The sequence below is a fragment of the Pelodiscus sinensis genome, chromosome 9 (assembly GCF_049634645.1).
Source record: "Pelodiscus sinensis isolate JC-2024 chromosome 9, ASM4963464v1, whole genome shotgun sequence".
NCBI classification, from domain to species: domain Eukaryota; kingdom Metazoa; phylum Chordata; order Testudines; family Trionychidae; genus Pelodiscus; species Pelodiscus sinensis.
The window spans coordinates 19,978,727-19,998,164 of NC_134719.1; the positions used below are offsets into that span (position 1 = coordinate 19,978,727).

A 19,438-nucleotide genomic window follows, 5' to 3' on the forward strand; every position below is an offset into this window, starting at 1 on the left:
TGGGCTGAGAGGCAGGAGAGGAAACTGCAAGGAACTGGAAGTGAGGCAACAGGAGACTATCTGTGTCTCCCTGATGGCAGGGATGGAGCTCCTGGCAGCTAGCCTGGAGACGAATGTCCTCTCCCAGGATCTCCTCCACTTCATGCAAAATAACTTTCCCTCCTCCCTCAGTTCCATAGCCTGCACTCTCAGGGCTCCCAGAACACATAGGAGGGAGGAACTCAAGGGCAACTTCAGTTTCAACATTAACAGCTTTGGAAGGCAAAAGACTGTCCTGACATTTCTGAGCACCTCCCCTTTTAGGTTCTCACCGTGGATTTCTTTTCTTTCCCTGTTGTCTTTCCTAAATAAAAACACATTATCTCTTAACAATAGTCTCTTTATTACTTGTACTGCAGGGGTGGGTTGGGGGGCTTACAGGCAAACAGTAAATGCAAGGCCTCTCACCCTGATGTTTGACTGCTCAAAATCTCTGGCTGGGCACTCTGCCTCAGTCCCCCACCCTGCCAGATAACTTCCCCCCCTTGCTCTCACAAAGATTATGGAACACACAATAGGCTACCACCACAAAAGGAATGTTGCATTTGCTGATCTCTAACCCCAGTCAGCAGACTCCTACATCTTCCCTTTAAACACTCAAATGCACATTCAACCACCATTCTGCACTTACTCAGCCTGAAGCTGAACTGCTCCTTACTGCAGTCCAGGCTGCCTGTGCATGGCTTCCTGAGCTACAGGAGCAAGGAGTAGGCTGGGAACCACCATTAGCGGATGGCTTTGCCACGATAGGGTTCCCTATGGTATCCACTTTTCCCAGACACACAACTTTCCAGAGTAGAATGGTATTCGCTGATTTGGATACATGCATCACAACCCCCGATGTAGATTTCTCCACTCCGAACTGATTCCCAATGAGGTTTAACTGGTGCAGTCGAAAAAGGCTTCCCTTGTCGACCATGCCACATCTAGACTGCCACACTGTGCTGGATCAGCTGATCGTCAGCACAATGCTGTGGCCATTTTTATTTTAATGAAGTGGGGATTATTTAAATTCCGCTTCTTTGACTATGCTGAGTAAACTATTTTACAGGGCTCCGTCGACAGAGCCATGTAGCCTAGACGCACCCCTAGAGTGAAGTGTTTGGCTGAGGCTCACATCAGGTTCTGCTGCCAACTTTTCAGAGACTTTAAAAGCCCCATATGAAAGGCTGGCAAGCTAAACTGAAGTTTCTCCTCCAGGAGGCAGCATTCAAAGCTGAGCTAGTTGGACTTGATACCATGCCCCACGTTGTTGGTGAGGAGTGCTCGTCTCATGGTGTGGGAGTCCTGGCACTGTTTGCCATTCCTGGACCCAAGAAGCATGAGAGGTAGCTAGCCAATATCAAATGTTCCTCAACTACAAAAAGGAATTTAAAAACCACACACGCAAAACACATGTTCTCTACATTCAAAGTTTAGTTTTGGTATGGCTTAATATGAGTGTACAGTGTACAAGAGTTTAACAATATGGCAAGGCTTTTGGCTTAGATAATAAACTGTGATTTAACAACATTAAATAACCAGCATAACAAGCAGTGGCCAATTACATCTAACTTATAAATTTAACAAAATACAAAAAATGTTTAAATATTGGCCAAATAAGTGACCCATAAAATTGATTCATAGAATGAATTCCCTCTTTCTGTATATGCACGTTTTCTTGAATTTAAATGGCAAATTCCAAACCCACCTACAAAAATCCAGGCAACAACAAAAATCCAGGCAACAACAAAAATAGCACACACATTTTAGCACAGTATATGCAAATAGCTGAAGCCTCCCCCCTTGCCCTACTTTCAAGATTTGAAATTTATTGCACAGAGATTTAAAATCATGCTGAAGATAAGAGATGAAATCCTGGCCATTAAGTCAACAGGAAAATTCTCATTATCTTAATTAGGGCCATATGTTTAAGAGAAAAACAATACAGGCATTTCCCAAAAGTTGTGTAAAAACCAGCACAGTTTAAACTAAACATTGAAGCCTAATACACAATGCCTATGTGTCAGTTTGGTCCATTATAGGTATATATCATCCTTCCCCTCTTACCTACTAGTATGTTTTTGAGCAGTGTTTCAGGTCAGTATTTGAGATGAGCTTTCCATCAAAAATTAGAAATATATATAAAACCAAGTATAGTAGTTTTAACATGTATAAATATATAAAAAAATTGACAAATGATTTACAAATGAGTGCAATATGTATAATATACATGAGTTTGTAGTTGGATAAATAGATTACCCCTAACATAGGGTGAATTCTTAGCTCTATTGATGTCTGTTAGGCCCAGATGTTACCTCAGTCCAAAACGGTAATATTTTGTTGCAAATACACACTATATTGAGTGGCCAAACAAAGCATTTATATAGAACACACAGATGATTTAAAACCAGAATACAATTTAAAGGCATCATTTCCAAAACAGATTTTAACAAAAAAAAGTAAGAAAAATATATTAGCTTCCCAGACACTTGCACACAGACTTTTTTTGGTTACTAATAACTTCATGTTTCTTTTCACATTTCTTTTTACTTCTGAGATTCAACACATATAACTCAATATTTGATTGCATATGTTAGGTAGCATGTAAACATTAAATATTTATCTAATTTCAAAATTTTATAAGTGAAAAGATGATCTCCAAAACAAATTTACTTTGGCACCTCCCAGAATAAAGTGTGCACGTGCACATCTCCCTTCCTTCAAAAATTAAATAGCAGATTTTCATAGTAAATGTCCTTCACAAGATTATGCATATACCTGTCAAATGAACAGATTCAAGAAATATAGTTGAATTAGTATCTTAGGCTACGAAACTTTGCTTTTTTCAGGCTAAGCATCGGTTGCTTAATTGTCGGTTTGTTTTCAAATAGTATTGCTTCACTTTCTGTAGTTGGAAATCTGTTCTTGTAGATCAGTGGATATTCCCTCTGAAACTAAAAAAAAAAAATATAAGGGTAATTACAACAGACTACTTAAAAGGAGATATAGAGGGCTTGAAAAATATCACAACTTGATTAAGGGAGTAAGCTTGGGGAGTAAGCTTACTGGGGAGTAAGCTTGCTAGACAGGATGAAAAACAAAAAACACAAAAATCTTTGCAACGATACCTCTACCAAACCCATGGCGCCTGCCCTACAGGAAAATTAACTATTTTGTACTACATTCAACTATAAAACATCCCATTTCTATTTAATGTATTGTTTAAAAATGCTCCCTATTTTGTTTTTGGTCAGACATTACTTCCCTTCAGGGGGCTTCACCGAATGTTTTCCTCTCTCATAACATAGCATGGCTTAACTTTTTTAGTCCTAAGCATCCTCTTTCCCTTCTCTTTCTGCCTTTAATAGCTGCTGGGAAAGAGAAAAGGTTTCGCTACAATGTCATTTTACTGCACTGTAACTTTCTTGCTCAAAACGTGTGAAAAAAATCCACCTCCTCTCTGAGGGTATGTCTACACTACAGTGCTAATTCGAACTAACTTAGTTCGAATTAGTTAATTCAAACTAAGCTAATTCGAACTAACGCATCTAGAACTAAAAACTAGTTCGAATTAGCGTTTTGCTAATTCGAACTAGTGCGTCCACATTAAGTGGACCCTGAACCGGGGTTAAGGATGGCCGGAAACAGTGCCAGCAGGGCATCAGAGGAGGACTTAGAGCGTGGAGATGCTGTTTCAGGCTAGCCGAGGGCTGTGCTTAAAGGGTCCTGACTCCCACCCCGGACAGACAGTTCTCAGGGGTGCCCCGCTTGCAAAGCAGTCCTGGCTTGGAGTGCCCACACTGGGTACATCACAGCACTCGGCCATCAGACCGGCTGTACTTGCCGCAGGCTGCCATCTGGGGAGAGGGGGCAATTGGGGGGCTGCAGGAAAGCTTCCACCCCCAGAAGCTCGCAGAGCCAGCCCAGTCCTCCCCATCGGGGGCTCGTGCCCCATTCCTCCCTCACCTCCTTCCACTTACCCTTCCCTAGCCCCTCTTCTTGATGTACAAAATAAAGATAACGTGTCTTCCAAAATGGAATCTGTCTTTATTGAACAAAACTGGGGGAGACTGTGAAAAGGAGGTGGGAGAGGGGAAGAGAGAGGTTGGGAGAGGGGAGGGCAACTAAAATGATCAGGGGTTGGGAACAGGTCCCATATGAAGAGAGGCTAAAGAGACTGGGACTTTTCAGCTTAGAAAAGAGGAGACGGAGGGGGGACAGGATAGAGGTCTCTAAAAGCAGGAGTTGGGTGGAGACGGTGCATACAGAAAAGTTCTTCATTAGTTCCCATAAAGAAGGACTAGAGAACACCAAAGGAAAGGAATGGGTAGCAGGCTTCAAACTAGTAACAGAAAGTTGTTCTTCACAAAGCAAAGAGTCAACCTGTGGAACTCCTTGCTGCAGGAGGCTGTGAAGGCTAGAACTGGAACAGAGTTTAAAGGGAAGTGAGATGAAGTCATGGAGGTTGGGTCCATGGAGTGCTATTAGCCAGGGGGTAGGAGTGGTGTCCCTGCCCAAGGTTTGTGGAAGGCTGGAGAGGGATGGCACGAGACAAATGGCTTGGTCACTGTCTTCGGTCCATCCCCTCCAGGGTCCCTAGGGTTGGCCGCTGTCGGCAGACAGGCTACTGGGCTAGATGGACCTTTGGTCTGACCCTGGACGGCCATTGTAAGCTCAGGGCTCAGGGTCGGGGGTCTCAGTGGACCCCCTTGATTCTCTTGCACACCTGCTCCTGGGTGGCTAGGCTGGCAGCTCTCCTGCCCAAGCCGGCCACTTTCCTGTGCCTAGTGCGGAGATCGTGGACGAGGTCCACGATGTCCGCACTAACCCAGGCGGGTGCCTGCCTCTTGCGGTCCCAGGCAAGCTCCCGGGAGCCGCCAGCCTGGTCCCGGGAAGAGGGGGAGGGCATCGGGTGGGTGGCTCGATCCGTGCCAGGTGCAGGGTCTGCTGGCTGGGTGCTGGCAGGCTTGCACCTGGCACGGGCACCATAGCCAGCCTGTGCCCCTTTAAGGGGTCCGGGTCCGGGAGGGGGGCAGTAGAGTTTCCACCCCTTAATTCGAACTAGCTAGGTCGAACTAGGCTTAATCCTCGTGGAATGAGGATTACCTAGTTCGAACTAAGCGCTCCGTTATTTCGAATTAAATTCGAACTAACGGAGCGCTAGTGTAGCGCCTATGAAAGTCAGTTTGAACTAACGTCTGTTAGTTCGAATTAACTTTGTAGTGTAGACATACCCTTAGAGTGCATCAAGTACAGCAATAGAAAGTGTCAGTGTAAATAGGCACTATTAGCTGTTCCCCTTCTGGAGGTGGATTACTTAAGAGCTCTCTCCCAGAGTTGCTGCTATGACCAAACACCTGTGTTAAAGCACTGCTGAGGCTTACAAGAGTAGATAAAGCCAAAAGGTGTTATAAATACCTACCAGGATGGCATGCCTAAACCTTGCTCATGAGTTCTATCTTTTTGATACAGAACCTGCAGCATAAGGTGGCAGCCAGCTCCCTGGGAGTGGGGCCAGAAGCCTGCATGTAACCATTAATGGTAAACGATAAGCCCAGGCTTACTGGTTAACTGTTCAAACAGTTATATTATTACATCTCTACTGCAATGTGCCAGAAAATGTCTGAGAAGAAATAAGCACTTTTCTGGTTGCCTTCAGGTATAATGAAGAAATAACATTCACCAACTATTCCAGCACAGTATTTTTATTTAGTAGTTACAGTGTGCTGTAGTTGTGCAGATGAGAGCTGTACTCCTATCAGGCTGGCTTTCTGCAAGGCCTAGGCCTCAGCTTGAGCTATGTGTGAATTTCAGTATCACAACACCAAAGCAAAATCTGTCCAAAAATACAAATGCATATAGGGCTAGTTTAGAGCAAATGTAGTGAGATAAAAGGGGAGAGCTTCCCCCCCTCCATTCTCACTGGACGCAAATGTATAGCTAGAACACTCTTTACACGCCCTGCTCTGCAGAGGTTGTAGCATGAACCTTGCAAAGCTGAAAGGCAAGAGATGCATGAAGAATTCCCTCCTATCTCCACAGAAAGTAGGGGGACAGTAAAAAGGTTTAAAACTACCAGTGCTCTACAATTTATTTCATACAGCTAGTTTAAATTAATTTAATAAATGGAGAGCTAGCCTTTCAGTTTGGTGACCAAGTTTAAGAAACAGTCAAGTTTTACAAAATCATTCTTCTTGAGGAGGCTGGGGGATAAGGAGAGGGAACTTGAAGATTTAAAAAGCTGCTATTGTGAAGCTGGGTTTGAGTCACAAGACATGCTTAGTAAATTCTGTGACAAGTACACTATTCAGTGATCAGAGATATTTGCCAAACATTTTCCAGAAGAGGAAAAAAAAATGGTCCAGCATTAAGTCCTGCCAAAGTTTTTGAGCTTTTAGATTGGCTATTAGGCAGCAGATTAGTAGAATTTAGAAATATCTGATAACCTGAAGCATTATGTAATTTGTCCAGAACTCTCAGTATGTTAGAAAGCCCTAGTTACTTATCAGAAGGTTTCCCTTTATGAATGATCAGTTCTTAAAATTATAACCACACCCACTGTTTATCTTTGTGCTTTTTGTTTACCCATTTTATATCAGAGTGTTCCCTAGTTAAGAACCAGTGGCAAAAATGAAACAAGAAACCTGGTGCAAATAGTGCAAGGGTCAGCAACCTTTTCAAACCCAAGAGCCAAACTACATCAAAATTCAGAACAAGTGGGCAACAAAGAGCCGTACAGCAATGCCTATTTGAATGACTGAAAATATACAACTTAATATTATTGATATGATTAATAGTATAAATGAAACATTGTACTCAGACTTTAATGGGAATTCTGCTGTTGCTGCTGGGGGAGCAAATGGGAAGTGGGAGTGCTGGAGTCATAGTAGGGGTATATAAGGGGCTCAGGGCTGGGGGTTGAAGCAGAAAGGGAAGGGTGCTGGAGGAGGGAAATAGAGTATGAGTGAGGGCCTTGGAGCCCGATTACCTTACCTGCCAGGGGCTGGGCTGTTGTACCCAGGCAGTAGTGGTTGGACAAGGGGCCTGGCCAGGATCGCCACAGCCGGCTCGTGGCATCCTCCCCGCTACCCATGGTGCAGCAGGAGGGGGGCTGCCACCAGCCCTTCCTGCGGCCAGATGTGGGCTGGACCGTAGGGCCTGTCCCAGGATCAGGGCCAGGATGCTGTGACCAGATGGGGGCTGGGCCCCAGTTGGGCAGGGTATCTGGCCAGGAGAAAGGAGGCAGAAGCAGGGGAGGGGACAGGATGTCTGGACAGGAAGAGGGGCAGGAGCAAGGCACAGAGGGAAGGGAGTGCGTAAGGCACGGGGGGGGGGGAAGAGAAACGACACTTTTCATGCTGTGCGCTGCTTCCAGGCACCAGAGGCTTTCTGCACTGCTCCAGTGGGGAAGCCACCACCATCGCTTGCCTCTGGTCACCCTGCATTGCCCCCACAGCTTTCACAGACTCAGAAGGGAAGCAGCAGCCATGGCTTGGAGTTCCCCCACGGCCCCTCCTCAGAGGGCACCCTGAGATCCCCACTGTCCCCAACTCCCCTGCAGAAAGGCCAGGAAGTGGCAGCAGCAGCCTCCTTTGGCCCCGCTTCTAATTGCTGGACCGGGGCCCTGATGCTAATCATGGTTGCCTGTCTTGGGCCAGGGGTTGATGGTGGCAGCTGCTTTTGGCCCTGCTTTCACTTCCTGGTCCTAGTCCCCGAAGCTAACTGCCTCCTGACTCAGGCCATGCGCTTGGGCCACTGCCTGCCTGGCACTCCAACCTCATGGCCTCCTGTGCAAGATTCCAGTGCCAGCTTCCGGGCAGGGCAGAGCCACATGGAGTATCAAGCAGCCTGCAGCAGACTGTCTGCCTCAGGTTTGTTCCAGGCTGCTGGCTGAGATCCGCCTAGGTAAGTGCCTCCGAGCCAGAGCCTGCCTCTGGCACTCCACTCTCCCTCTCCCTTCTGACTAACCACCTCAGGCCATGACCCAAACCCCCTGTACCTCTTTTCCCAGGTCACAACTCTCTCCCAGAACCTGCATTCACTCCTAGAGCCCCTCTTCCAGGCCAAAATTCTTTCCTGCACTCATACTCCTTTCCCCTGGACTGTGCACCCCAAACCTCTGTTCTAGGTCACAGCCCCCTCTCAGACCCCACACCCCCTCCTATACTCCATTCTCCTATCCCAAGCTCCCTTCTGCACCCAACCTTCATCCCAGACCGCACACCCCCTCCATAGAAATGCAGCCCTTGACCACTTTCCAAAATCTCGGAGTGAATATCCATTCAAAATTATTACCTACACCTGAGGCAGATTTAAAATCAAACAAAAGAAAGTATTTCTTCCCACAGTGCTTAGTCAACCTGTGGAACTCCTTGCTAGAGGATGTTGTTAAGACCAGAATTTTAACAGGGTCCAAAAAAGAACTAGATAAAGTCATGGAGGTTAGGTCCATCAATACTTATTAGCCAGGATGGGCAGGAACGGTGTCCCTAGTCTCTGTTTGTCAGAGGCTGGAAATGGGTAACAGGAGTGGGATCATTTGATGATTATCTGTTTCTATTCACTCCCTCTGGGGCATCTGGCATTGGCCACTGTTGGAAGACAGGATTCTGGACTATGAACCTTTATAGTCTGACCGTTCTTATGTTCTACCCAGTTCTTTTTGCTATGAGACTAGCAAGGCTCGGGATGCACTGGGAATTCCTTCCTGTCTCCACACAGAAAATACCATTTTGAAATAGTATGTTGATGTGCTAGGATCTAGTAATTAGATAAGTAATTCTCTACACATCTATGAATTTTTTAAACCATTTTGCACACTACAACTAAGTGCTCTAAGAAAACCCCTAAACTGAAGCCCACCCCAGAGAAGAAACAATAGTCAGTTTCCTTTACCTGTTTTAGCTTTTTCTTTTTGTCTTTCAGAGAGAACTTTTTGTCCCTGATAATGTTCTCCAACAGTTCTGCAACTGCAGCTTGAGAGTTAGAAATTCTTTGTTCATCAAACTCCTGAGGAGATATCCGCGTACAATATGAATAAGATGGCAAAATGGCACTAATGTCTTCCCCTGGATATTGGAACTGAAAAAGAATGGTAACAATTAAATATATGTTTTAAAAGTGAAATTGTGCCCTCCCCCTCCCCCCTAAAAAAAGAGAGAGAAAAAAAAGAAAAAGTAAAAAGCTTATCTCTAATTGTGAAACTAATTGCAAGAAAATGTGTACTTTAAAAAAGAAGGAATGGAATATAGTTTTGTATTTTAAACTGACAGTAACTGCTTAATACTCTACAATTAAAAAAAAACAATTAGCGAAGAGATTTCAACTTTGTCACAGGACCCACCTGAACTGTCTTCAGAGAATCTATGTGATCTTGCACTGCAACCTGTAGGTAAGTTGGAACTTGAAAAATCTCCTGCTGGTGATCCATTAGAAATGAAACTAATCTTGTGGCAATTAACTCATCAAGGTCCACTTCTTCTGCACAGCATAACACGCATCGAGAAAAAGTCTGTATCATCTAGAAGTTTTTAACAGGTTGTCAGTATGTACAGCAATGGTATCTGAATTCTTCTCCCTCTCCCTGCAGCGCTGTGTTGCATTTCCTGCTACCGATTTGCATCACAGTACCTCACTTTCTTGAACGATCAATATATATTAATGAGCAAAGAAGCAATCTGCCATTTCCCCCCCATTTGAAACAATGTGATTCTCATATGAGAGCAGGATATAATTCTAGTTTTTATGATTAATTAAAGCTTATAGTTTTGAGTTTCAAATAAGTTTTGTGCTCATATCAGGTAAAACAGAGGCAATTAAGGTTCCATAAGAATTTAATTTACAATATCAATTTAATTAGTGACAGGGAGGTGAAGAAGGAATGGGAAATCAGTGAAGCAAAAAGGATATTGAATCTTTAAACCTATTTAGATAATGTTCAGATAGAGTTAAATGAGAGCTCACTTCAATAAAGATTTTCACAAGTATTCCACGGCTGACATATCTGTGTTACATACTAGATGTAGCAAGATAAAAATTAAATTCCTCCTTTAACATTGAATATTCTTGTTTTTTCTCAGATTTAAGCATTATTTTTGTGCTATTGAATAGATTAAGCTATCAATGCTCTTGTGTCTTACCAGAGATCTTGTGCCCACTGCATCATGAAGTCGAGGCATATCAACACTTTGGCTGATTCGAGAGATCATACGCATTAAGAGTTGAAGCTTTCTACGATTTGGCGGAGGAAGCAATAAACAACATATCTGTAGTGCTTCAATAGCAACCCTTTCTAAATGAGGCTGGAGAAGATCTAGAAGTTAATAATTATAAAGACAGAAGGAGTTTTAAAATAATATAAAAGACAGCTATTTAAAGATATAATCAATTTCATATTATTCTTTTAAGACAGCAGCCACTTTATAGAACCGTTTGTTCTAACGTAGAAAGGGATCAAAGTTATTTCAACATTTTTGTGTTGTCTTCATCCCCACTTTATTTTTTTCTAATATGTATTATTGATGCAAGTCAAGACCAGGAGAAGAACATAATTGAAGCTATTTTTGCATCTCAGTATATACAAAGAGCAAAATACAAATTGCTCAGACATCTTCTCTTCCCCAAATGGTGATAGAAAGATAAGAAAGTTTGTATTTAATATAATTAGTTAAGTTACTTCATAGGCATTAGACTACAGGTTAAACCTCTCTAGTCCAGCACTCTCTGATCTGGCAACATGCATGGTCCAGCATGATTTTAGTAGCTGGATGTCCACTTATGTGTGCAGCCAAGTTTCCCGCAGTCTCATAAAATTTGTTTACAGTCCCCAGTCCCATCTCTCAGAGTTTGTGCTGTTATTTAGCCCTAATTTACCCCTGTCTTTTGAGAGCTTTGTAAACAGTGGAAGTGTTGGTAAGGCTGCTAGACAATATTGATCTCCTATAGTTCAGCAAGTTCTCTGATTCAGCATTGATCAGGTCCTGAGGGTGCTGGACTATAGTGGTTCAACCTGTATTCGTTAGCAAAATTTGTACTTCATGGTTTGGTTTATTTAAAAACCCAACAACAGGACCAAAGAAAGTAGGAAAGCTGAGACAGTCAACATACAGTAAGCCAATACCACATGCTTTGGAAAGCAGTCTTACTTCGCATGCCAGTCAACATAAAGGAAGCTGGAGTAAAAGAATTTTCTGCAAGTTCTACTGTACTTTTGCAGAGTCTTTTATTGACTGTGATATTAGAATCCCTAGGCTCATTTTTTACTGTAGTAAGCACACCGGTAGTACTTGATTTCCTTGGTCCAAGATGAACTATTTGATATGGTTTTACTGTGATTTCAGCAACTGGTATATTCATGCCACCACAACTTCTGGAGTTATTGCTTCCAAGTAAACTATGAGACCTGCAGAGTTCTTGATCCAGAACACATGATGCAGACACTCTCTTGAAATCATATGGTTGTTTCTGCCCAGTGCTATCTGATCCAAGATCCAACAGTGATTCTGCTTTGTACCCAAAGCGTATAAATGTGTTTTCTTTATTTGTGCCTGATAAGTCAATGTCAGATTGACAGAGGGAATTTGATCCCATTACACTACAAACATTTGAAGTAGTAGCTGCAATTTTTCCCAAAGAATAGCATCTTGCCCTATGTTTGAGAGGCTGGACCTGTTCATTCTTTAAACCTAACAGATTTTGACAGGTTCTTCTTGTAAAGTCATCATCACTGGCTCGTTTATATGCCAAGTTATAGTGCTGTAATTTTTTAGTACATCCTTTTTGAAGAGTATGTTCATTTTGGGAAATATTTCCAGAATAATCAGATTCTTCCTCTTGTTTTTCAGTCTTTTTTCGAAGTAAACTTAGAAGAAGACATTCAGTTGACTTGAAAGAGTTCAAGTGCAGAGTTTTTGAAGGCTGTGGGTCACACACCTGATCTTGGGTACAGTGTATTCCACTGGGTCTATTTGGAATTGTGATGTAGCCACACACAACTATCAGAAAATGAAATAAAAGTTAAGATACAAGTAATGTGAAAGAAAACAAGGTAAGAATGCACTGAAGTAGCCAAGTAAAACGAACAGTCAACGAATATAAGACATTAATATAGTTCACATTGTTAGTTGTGGCTAAAAATTAAGCATTAAAAGTACATGCAACAAAGCAGCTCATACATGCAAGTCTAAGGACAATGAAATGTCACATGTAGCTTTTAGGAAAAAGAAGACTAGGATTAGTTTACACTAATTGAAACTGTGGTTTTTATACTTTGAAAATGTCAGACTAGATAATTTATATAGATTTATTGTTACAGGAATGTAGTATTATTTTGACTCAAATACTACTGCTCTAGTGGCCTCCCACAAATTCATACTACCATACAAATTGGAGGGGTCCCAAGTTCCTCTCACAAATTATATTTATGTAACCCATTAGACCCAAATTTGTACTTAACACTTAAAAATGTGTTTTATACATACCAAGAATATTCACAAACAGTTCATAGTATTCAAAAGTAAGCAATGGTTCAGGTAGACTGAGAAAATAATCAGCGACTGTTCTGAATACATCCCGTTCAAAACCAACATAAGTTGGCTGGCTCATGTCATTACTTCTAGGCCCTAAAAAGGTAAGGACAGAAGGATCATGGTAGTTCTATTCTCCATAATTACATGTTAAAAATACTTTCTGCTAATGTTGCAGAAGTAAGGTATGGCCTAATATTTCTCAAGGAGTTTCATGTCAGCTATTTATTGTAAAAACATTGGACCAGTATTTCAGCCTTGCATGACTTGTAAAAACACAGTAATAAAAGAAAAAATTGCTTATATAGTAACAGATCAAGAAGCTGTGATCAACTATAGAAGATAGATACTTCAATATTAATAATTTAGAGGAAGTCCTTTATTTGACTATTTCAACCCTTTCTGCTTCTCACCCATCCCCATCCCTAAAAGTCAAAAGAAACAATTAATCTTAGTTTTTCTGTTAGTGACTACAATCAACCCACAAATATGCAAAAGCAAACAGATTTCATACAGATAAGCAATAAAACAAAGTTACAAGAACGTATATCTATTTTGAATATCTCAAAATAAACTAAGATTTATCATAAAGAAGTTTAGGGCTCAATTCACTAGTACAGCTGCTAAAGTTTAGTATTTTTGTTTTAACTTCAGGCAGGCTTTTTTTTTTTTTTAAAGCACATATCACTACTGAAAGCTTACTTTCACATAACTGGTGAAATAACAGCAAATTTAATTCACCAGTATCCCCCAGGGGATAATTACATCTGCTCATTTCAGGTTTGCTCTTCATTCAATACAGCATTTTCAAAAGTGGGTAATGAACCATGTAATTAAACAATTTATGGGCATGAATAAGGACAAGGAGAGAATAAACTGAACCAGTGTTCCCCTGCAGATGGGTCTCTACCATACACCCTCTTAAAGATGGGCTAGGATGAAACAAAGCAGCATCCTTTGCTCTGTCCCCACTTTTTTTCCCCCTCACCACAGACTGACTATGACTTTTTAGGGGCTGTGCACAGGACAGGTGGGAATGTCACTTTCTATGAATCACCTACTGCAAACTCAACATCAAGTTCTAGTAACTCCATATGGGCCCTTCCTGCAGTTGCTACCAAACAGTTATAGATAAAGATGTTAAAATGTGTTTAAGTAATCATGTAACTGCTGAAATTTTTATCAATTACACTCGAGCTGTTGTGTAAAAGCCAGGTCTCTGTGCATACCGGCTCCTGACTATTACTCACCCAGGCTGCTGCCTCTGTATCAGAGGCAGCAGGATAGAGGTGAGAGGCAGATGGCTCCCCAGGAGTCAGTGCATGCTGGGAGCTGGCTTTTAAGCCAGCTCTGCTTCCTCTGTATCAGATACAGCAACAAGGGGATGGGGGGGGGGGGGAAAACTTGTCTGGGAGCCTCTGCGCATCAGGAGCCTGCGTGTAACCGTGTATGTTAATGGATGAGCCCAGACCCTTCAGTTAACTGTGCACATAGTTACTTTAACATCCCTAGTTATTTTCTATATATAATCAATGGCACCACCATAGCTTTTTGAGCATTGCTGGAGGTTGGGGGGAGGGGGAGCAGCAATAAAGCCACACAATGACACAGGCACCAATGTAGATCAAGTGTATATGAAATGGTGAAAACTGAGTTGGGAGACATGACATGTCATTTAGAAATGTCATGACATGCCCCAAACTGCTTCTTCCTGATCTGCAGGAAACTTGATATGGTCAAACTCATGTTTTCCCTGGATCTTTGAAGTCTCTCCAAAAAAACAAACAAAAAGTTACATCTGAGACATGCTGTACAATTGATGAAGAATTCAGCAGAATATAAGACTTTCAACATAGTCAAGACTCAGATATATTCATTTAACAGCATTTATAAAGTGTGTGTATGTGTGTGTGTGTGTGTTTTGGTTATTTGAAGTGAAAGCTTGACATCCCAGAAGCCCAAGTGATGTCATTTCTGTTAGCCCACTGCATAAGTGTAAAGTATTTTTCAGTTTATAAACTTTGCTAATTTTTACATTATTTTTAAAAAGCCTGTTTCAGGCCTGTTCGAAGCCAAAAGACTGAAATAAACAATGTACTGCATAGAAAGAAGTGACACCCATTCATTTCTCAAGAGAATTTACTTAATTTTGCTATACTGATTCTACAATACAGGAACATGTGCCTCTATGTTTTGCTTCCTCTTTATGTACAAAATATTAGATTTGAGAGGACTGTGCTGCAACTTTGTCCTAGCCATTATCTTTAATGGAGTACATGTGCAAAGGTAGAAAGAGATTCATGCATGGATCCATAGAGTGCAAACTGGCACTAGGAGATCTACTCAATGATTAGGAGCAACATATCGGTCCATAGGATCTCTTTCTTCTTTAAAGTATACCACGTCACTTCATTATCTTTAGAAGTCACCTTTGTACAGAATTGTTTTATCCAGCCTACTATTATTGCTTTCGAATACATGAAGTTGTTAGATATAGTTGAATTTGCATCTAGTGTAAAAGAGCACAGTACTTCTTACACATAAGCAAACACTTTGGAATTTCTGCTCCCCAAGATGAACTTCCTCATATCTGAAATTTTAAAGGCTATTTTGTACAACTTACAGTATGCAAGGCACTTCATAGCTGACAATACCCAATGAGGGAGGTCTTCTGAAAAAAAAAAAAAAAAAAAAAAAAAAAAAAAAGTGTTCAGCAACTACCATTTTATCCTTTATACACTAGCCATCTGATATTAAACTTTAAATACAGGAAGCTCATATATAGAATTTAACTAGTTTTAAAAGAATACATAGAATGATTTTAAATGGATACATATAGTCACTTGCCCCTCTTTTTTTATATATATATATATATATATATATATATATATATATATAGAGAGAGAGAGAGAGAGAGAGAGAGAGACTATAGAAGTTATCAACCTACGCAAATCTGTTTTAAGTACTGTATTACTATAGTTAATTACTGTAATCCCCATTTGATAAAAACTTAATACTGGTCCTTGAAGCAAATGTCAAAAATAAAACCAAACCTGATTTGTTTTGCAGAACAACAACACCATGTTTACTTGTGTTAGTCATGTTGTATATGACATATCGAGGAATTATTTGGCCTGAATGCAAGACTTCTTCCAAAGATGGTAGACCTAAAATGGTTTGCAAGCTGTGGGGTGGAAGAGAACAAATGTTTTTTCAGAAGTCTTGAAAGCATGTGAACACAAGCTAATTACTTTCAGACCTCTTCAAGAAGCAAAATATCAACATTTTATTAAACTCTAAGTTCTTCGTCCAAGATCAATGCTTCCAATTGTCAAAGGTATGTTTTTATGTCATAGATGATAAAAGGGATGTCCGACCTGATAGAAAGAGCCAACAACAAGAAGCAGGCAATAAATTCAATGTTTGAGGAAGCATGCCAAATAAGCACCATGAAGGAAATGAACAAGAGAAAAACAGCCACTCAATATGCAGTTCTCACTCCCTATAATATTTATATCAGCAGTTTTCCTAAATATATTAGAAAAATGCATGGGTATCTTGCATTACTTAGCAGAACCACTCTTTTTGTATCACAAAGCAAACAAACAAAGCACCCATCTGTGGAAATCTTACAAATTCTTGTTTACCTCATTGATTATTAACACAGCATATATTCATGGATGTACCTTCCACTCCGACAGTATGTTGTAGCTAAAATAGCCTAATCCATATATACTGGGAGGAAAAAACATACATACACAAACCAACCATTTCCAATTTGTTATTGACTTACTGTATCAAAATGATGTTTCGCCAAATTTCTTCTATATCCTCTTGACTTATTTTCCTCATGTGTACGTTTTCTTTGTCCTCATCCATTATTTCACTTTTTGTGTTTTCTGTATTCTCCTACAAATAAACAATCATGCATGATATATTTTGCTGATTCTCTGAAGTATCTCAAAAGCCAAACTCAAAATTCCAATAAAATGTAATTTAAAAACAAATACCTATCTCCCTCCAGACTTATCAAGAAGGCTTTATTACAAATTAAAGAATGAATTCATTTGGGGTGTTTTTAAAAAAAGTTTAAGGTTTTACTATTTAATGAATCTTTCCCTATTTTAAAATAGAAGGATAAAGCTCGTTTCCATTAAAAGCTAATACTTGCTATCCACCATAGGGGAAAAAAAAAGTCATACCTCCTTAAGTTTGCAAATTTAAAATAAAAGATTATGAAATGCAGAATGAAGTAGGAGATTAAGGACGTAAATATTGAAAGGCAAGTATAAGTGCTTGTAAGGTTAGGACTTGGGTCTAAATTCAGAAAGCCAGAACTACCGAAAAAAGTATATTCTAAGGTGTTCCTAAAATGTATAAAGTTTAAGGCTTTACAAGGAATCTTAATCTGACAAAAAATAATATTTATAGATATGAAACATTGAGGGGGAAGCATTTTTAGTTCTGTTATTACATGACTAAATGAGAACAAAATATAAGTCAATTCCAGTATATTGTTAATCTAAAGTTGTGGAGACAATAAGAGCTTGTATATAGACTGAACTACTGTACAAACTGAAATCTATTGCATACAGTACAAATCCTCAAACACTTAAATTTCACTGTTTTCAATTTGTCACATTTCAGCAAGTCCACATAAAAATGTAAAGGTAAGATTATTTTCATACAAACAGTATTTTGAACTTCTAAGGTTCAAGTTTCTTAAGATCCTTAGGTTGCACCCCAAGCGTTAAGCAGCCACATATAGCAAAGAGGTTTAATGTTGCACTTCACTGAGGAGTACTCCAGAGGAAGTTGCTAGCTTATTTTTTCAGATGAAGAGTCTACAGAAGCAGATGATGCAGCCACTAGTGATTATTTTTGTTTTCCTTATCCTGAAAACATTTGATTGATAAGAAGTCAAATTATTACCAGAGTATCAAGTAATTCATGTTTTTTAGGAGTCTTCCTGGAGAAATGTGGTAATTTAAAGAGACTTTCTTTCTCTTTTGGAACATTTTCTGTGTTCTCTTTCAATAGAGATCTCGTTGGTAAAGTTTTAACTGGAGAGGTTGAAGGGAATCTATAATTAATAAGAAAAATGTAAATGCATTTAGAACATATTGCAAAAATAAAAACTTAGTTTCATCAAAAAAAATTAATGCCCAGCGATGACTCCATAAGACTCTTTAGAGGCTTAATTAAGATAAAAAGAAAATACAGAACACATCTACAACATAATTTAAGTTAGGCAAAATTCCTAATTAGCTTTGAACTATCATTCCTTTCTCTCAAATTCATCGGTCAAGAACACTCAACTTTCACATACAAGAGGTCAATTAAAGTTGAATTTCCTTCTGCTAAGTCCTTAGAGTAGATTCGGCTCGGACTATAGCTTCTATATACTGTAAAAGGCAATGGTGTGGAATGGAGACAGATAGCACAGGGTTGGAATTCAAATTTTGTATGCTAACCATCTTTGCACGGCAGCCAAGTCTGTTGCGCTTTACAGCATTATTAATGAATAGTTAGCAGAAAAGCAGACTTTCTGATCAGTCAGTAGAGCTTTTTACTGAAAATGATTTTCCCCACAGAAAGTTACCAATGACACGGTGACAGAGAACTCTTGGTTAGTTTTCCCAAACTGTCAAGCTGTGGACACCTGTACAGCACCTGAATAGGTTGTTGTTGTCATCTAGATTTTCTGATCCCCATCTTCCTTTTATATCCTCAATTACATGATTCTTGAGAAACTTCCTTAGTAATTGAACCGTTTGCTGCCTAGTAACTTCTGGACCAAAATTGCTGTTATTCTGTAGCATTTCGTGAAGCCAGTCCACAGCTTCCATGGCACTGAAACAATTCCCGTGTTTTCTGAAGTGTTGCCTGTGCTTCTTCAATGGCATTCCTGCTCGAAAGTATTTAGTAACTTCATTCCACTGCAGGAGGGGAGGGGTGGAGATGGAAAAAAACCAAAGCAAAAAAATCGAGCGCATTTAGACCCCGGGTCCCCTTCCTTCCCTCTGCCAGCCAGAGCCCTGGGCCCCTCCCATCCCTCTACTAGTCAGCCTCTGCCAGCCCGGCCTCGGGACCCGCTTCCATCGCTCTTTGCTGCTTTCCCCCACCCCCTAGCTCCGTAGGGGCTCCAGTCCCCCACGCAAACTCTGAACCGCGCCCGGCAGAGTCCCCGCCTGTGTGCTGACCCGCAGCCCCTCACCAGCTTGGTGGCGCGGTAGGGCCCCGGTGTCACCATCCGGCTCTCCATGCTGCTCATCGCAGCCCCACACACGGGCCCAAGAAAATCACCCGGCAGCTGACACTAACCGTCTCCAACTGTTTGAATTGACGCCACGAGCGCTCTCGGGCCGCTGATTGGAGGAGCTAGGCGGCCACGTGACAGCGGGTGAGCCGAGGTGATTTAAAAGGAAGTCGCCTGCAACCCTTTCCCGGGTTGGTGGGTGGCCGAGGTGCGGTGTTTGCCCCACCATGTCCGGCGCCCTCTGTGCCCCACAGCATCTCCCTCCCCCCTCCCCGGCGCGGTGGGTGGGTAGGGAGGTTGGCTGCGAGCCTCGGTCGGGCAGCGGCTTTGGTGCTGCGCTGCATGAAGGGGTCCGGGCAACCGCCAGCACGTCCTGGGGCAGCTCTGGAAAGTACCCTGGCAGTGTTGCCCGCTCTTGTGATTTGTATTGCCAATGGGGGGAGGCAGGTGTTTGAAGTCCTAACTTCTGGATTCAGGGAATTACAGCGGTCGCTGGGTTTTTTTTCCCCACAGTGCTTCCCCGCAGGGTCGCAGAGGAAAAGCTAGAAAACATACCTCATTGCCGATGACACAAGGGGGAAGAATCTCAGGAAGCTATTTTTCTGCTTATGGCACACAACACAGTCTTGTGAAA

At 41.3% G+C, this 19,438-nt stretch overlaps 1 protein-coding gene across 2 annotated transcripts; it reads right to left on the reverse strand.

Moving 5' to 3' along the window:
* Positions 1 to 410: 410 nt before the first annotated feature.
* DEPDC1 (DEP domain containing 1) lies at positions 411 to 18,911 on the reverse strand. 2 transcript variants are annotated; one of them, XM_025184815.2, is made up of 12 exons: positions 18,763 to 18,911; positions 18,219 to 18,484; positions 17,478 to 17,628; positions 16,339 to 16,454; positions 15,599 to 15,729; positions 15,169 to 15,216; positions 12,501 to 12,641; positions 11,166 to 12,014; positions 10,161 to 10,333; positions 9,365 to 9,541; positions 8,917 to 9,102; positions 411 to 2,975 (listed from the first exon to the last, which is right to left on the reverse strand). In XM_025184815.2, exons 1-12 carry the CDS (start codon positions 18,817 to 18,819, stop codon positions 2,835 to 2,837), a joined length of 2,436 nt encoding a protein of 811 aa, XP_025040600.2. In that variant the 5' UTR covers positions 18,820 to 18,911; the 3' UTR covers positions 411 to 2,834. The 2 variants fall into 2 exon arrangements, with proteins under 2 accessions (XP_025040600.2, XP_075792342.1); XM_075936227.1 differs by lacking the exon at positions 11,166 to 12,014 and having other exon boundaries at positions 423 to 2,975.
* Positions 18,912 to 19,438: the final 527 nt, after the last annotated feature.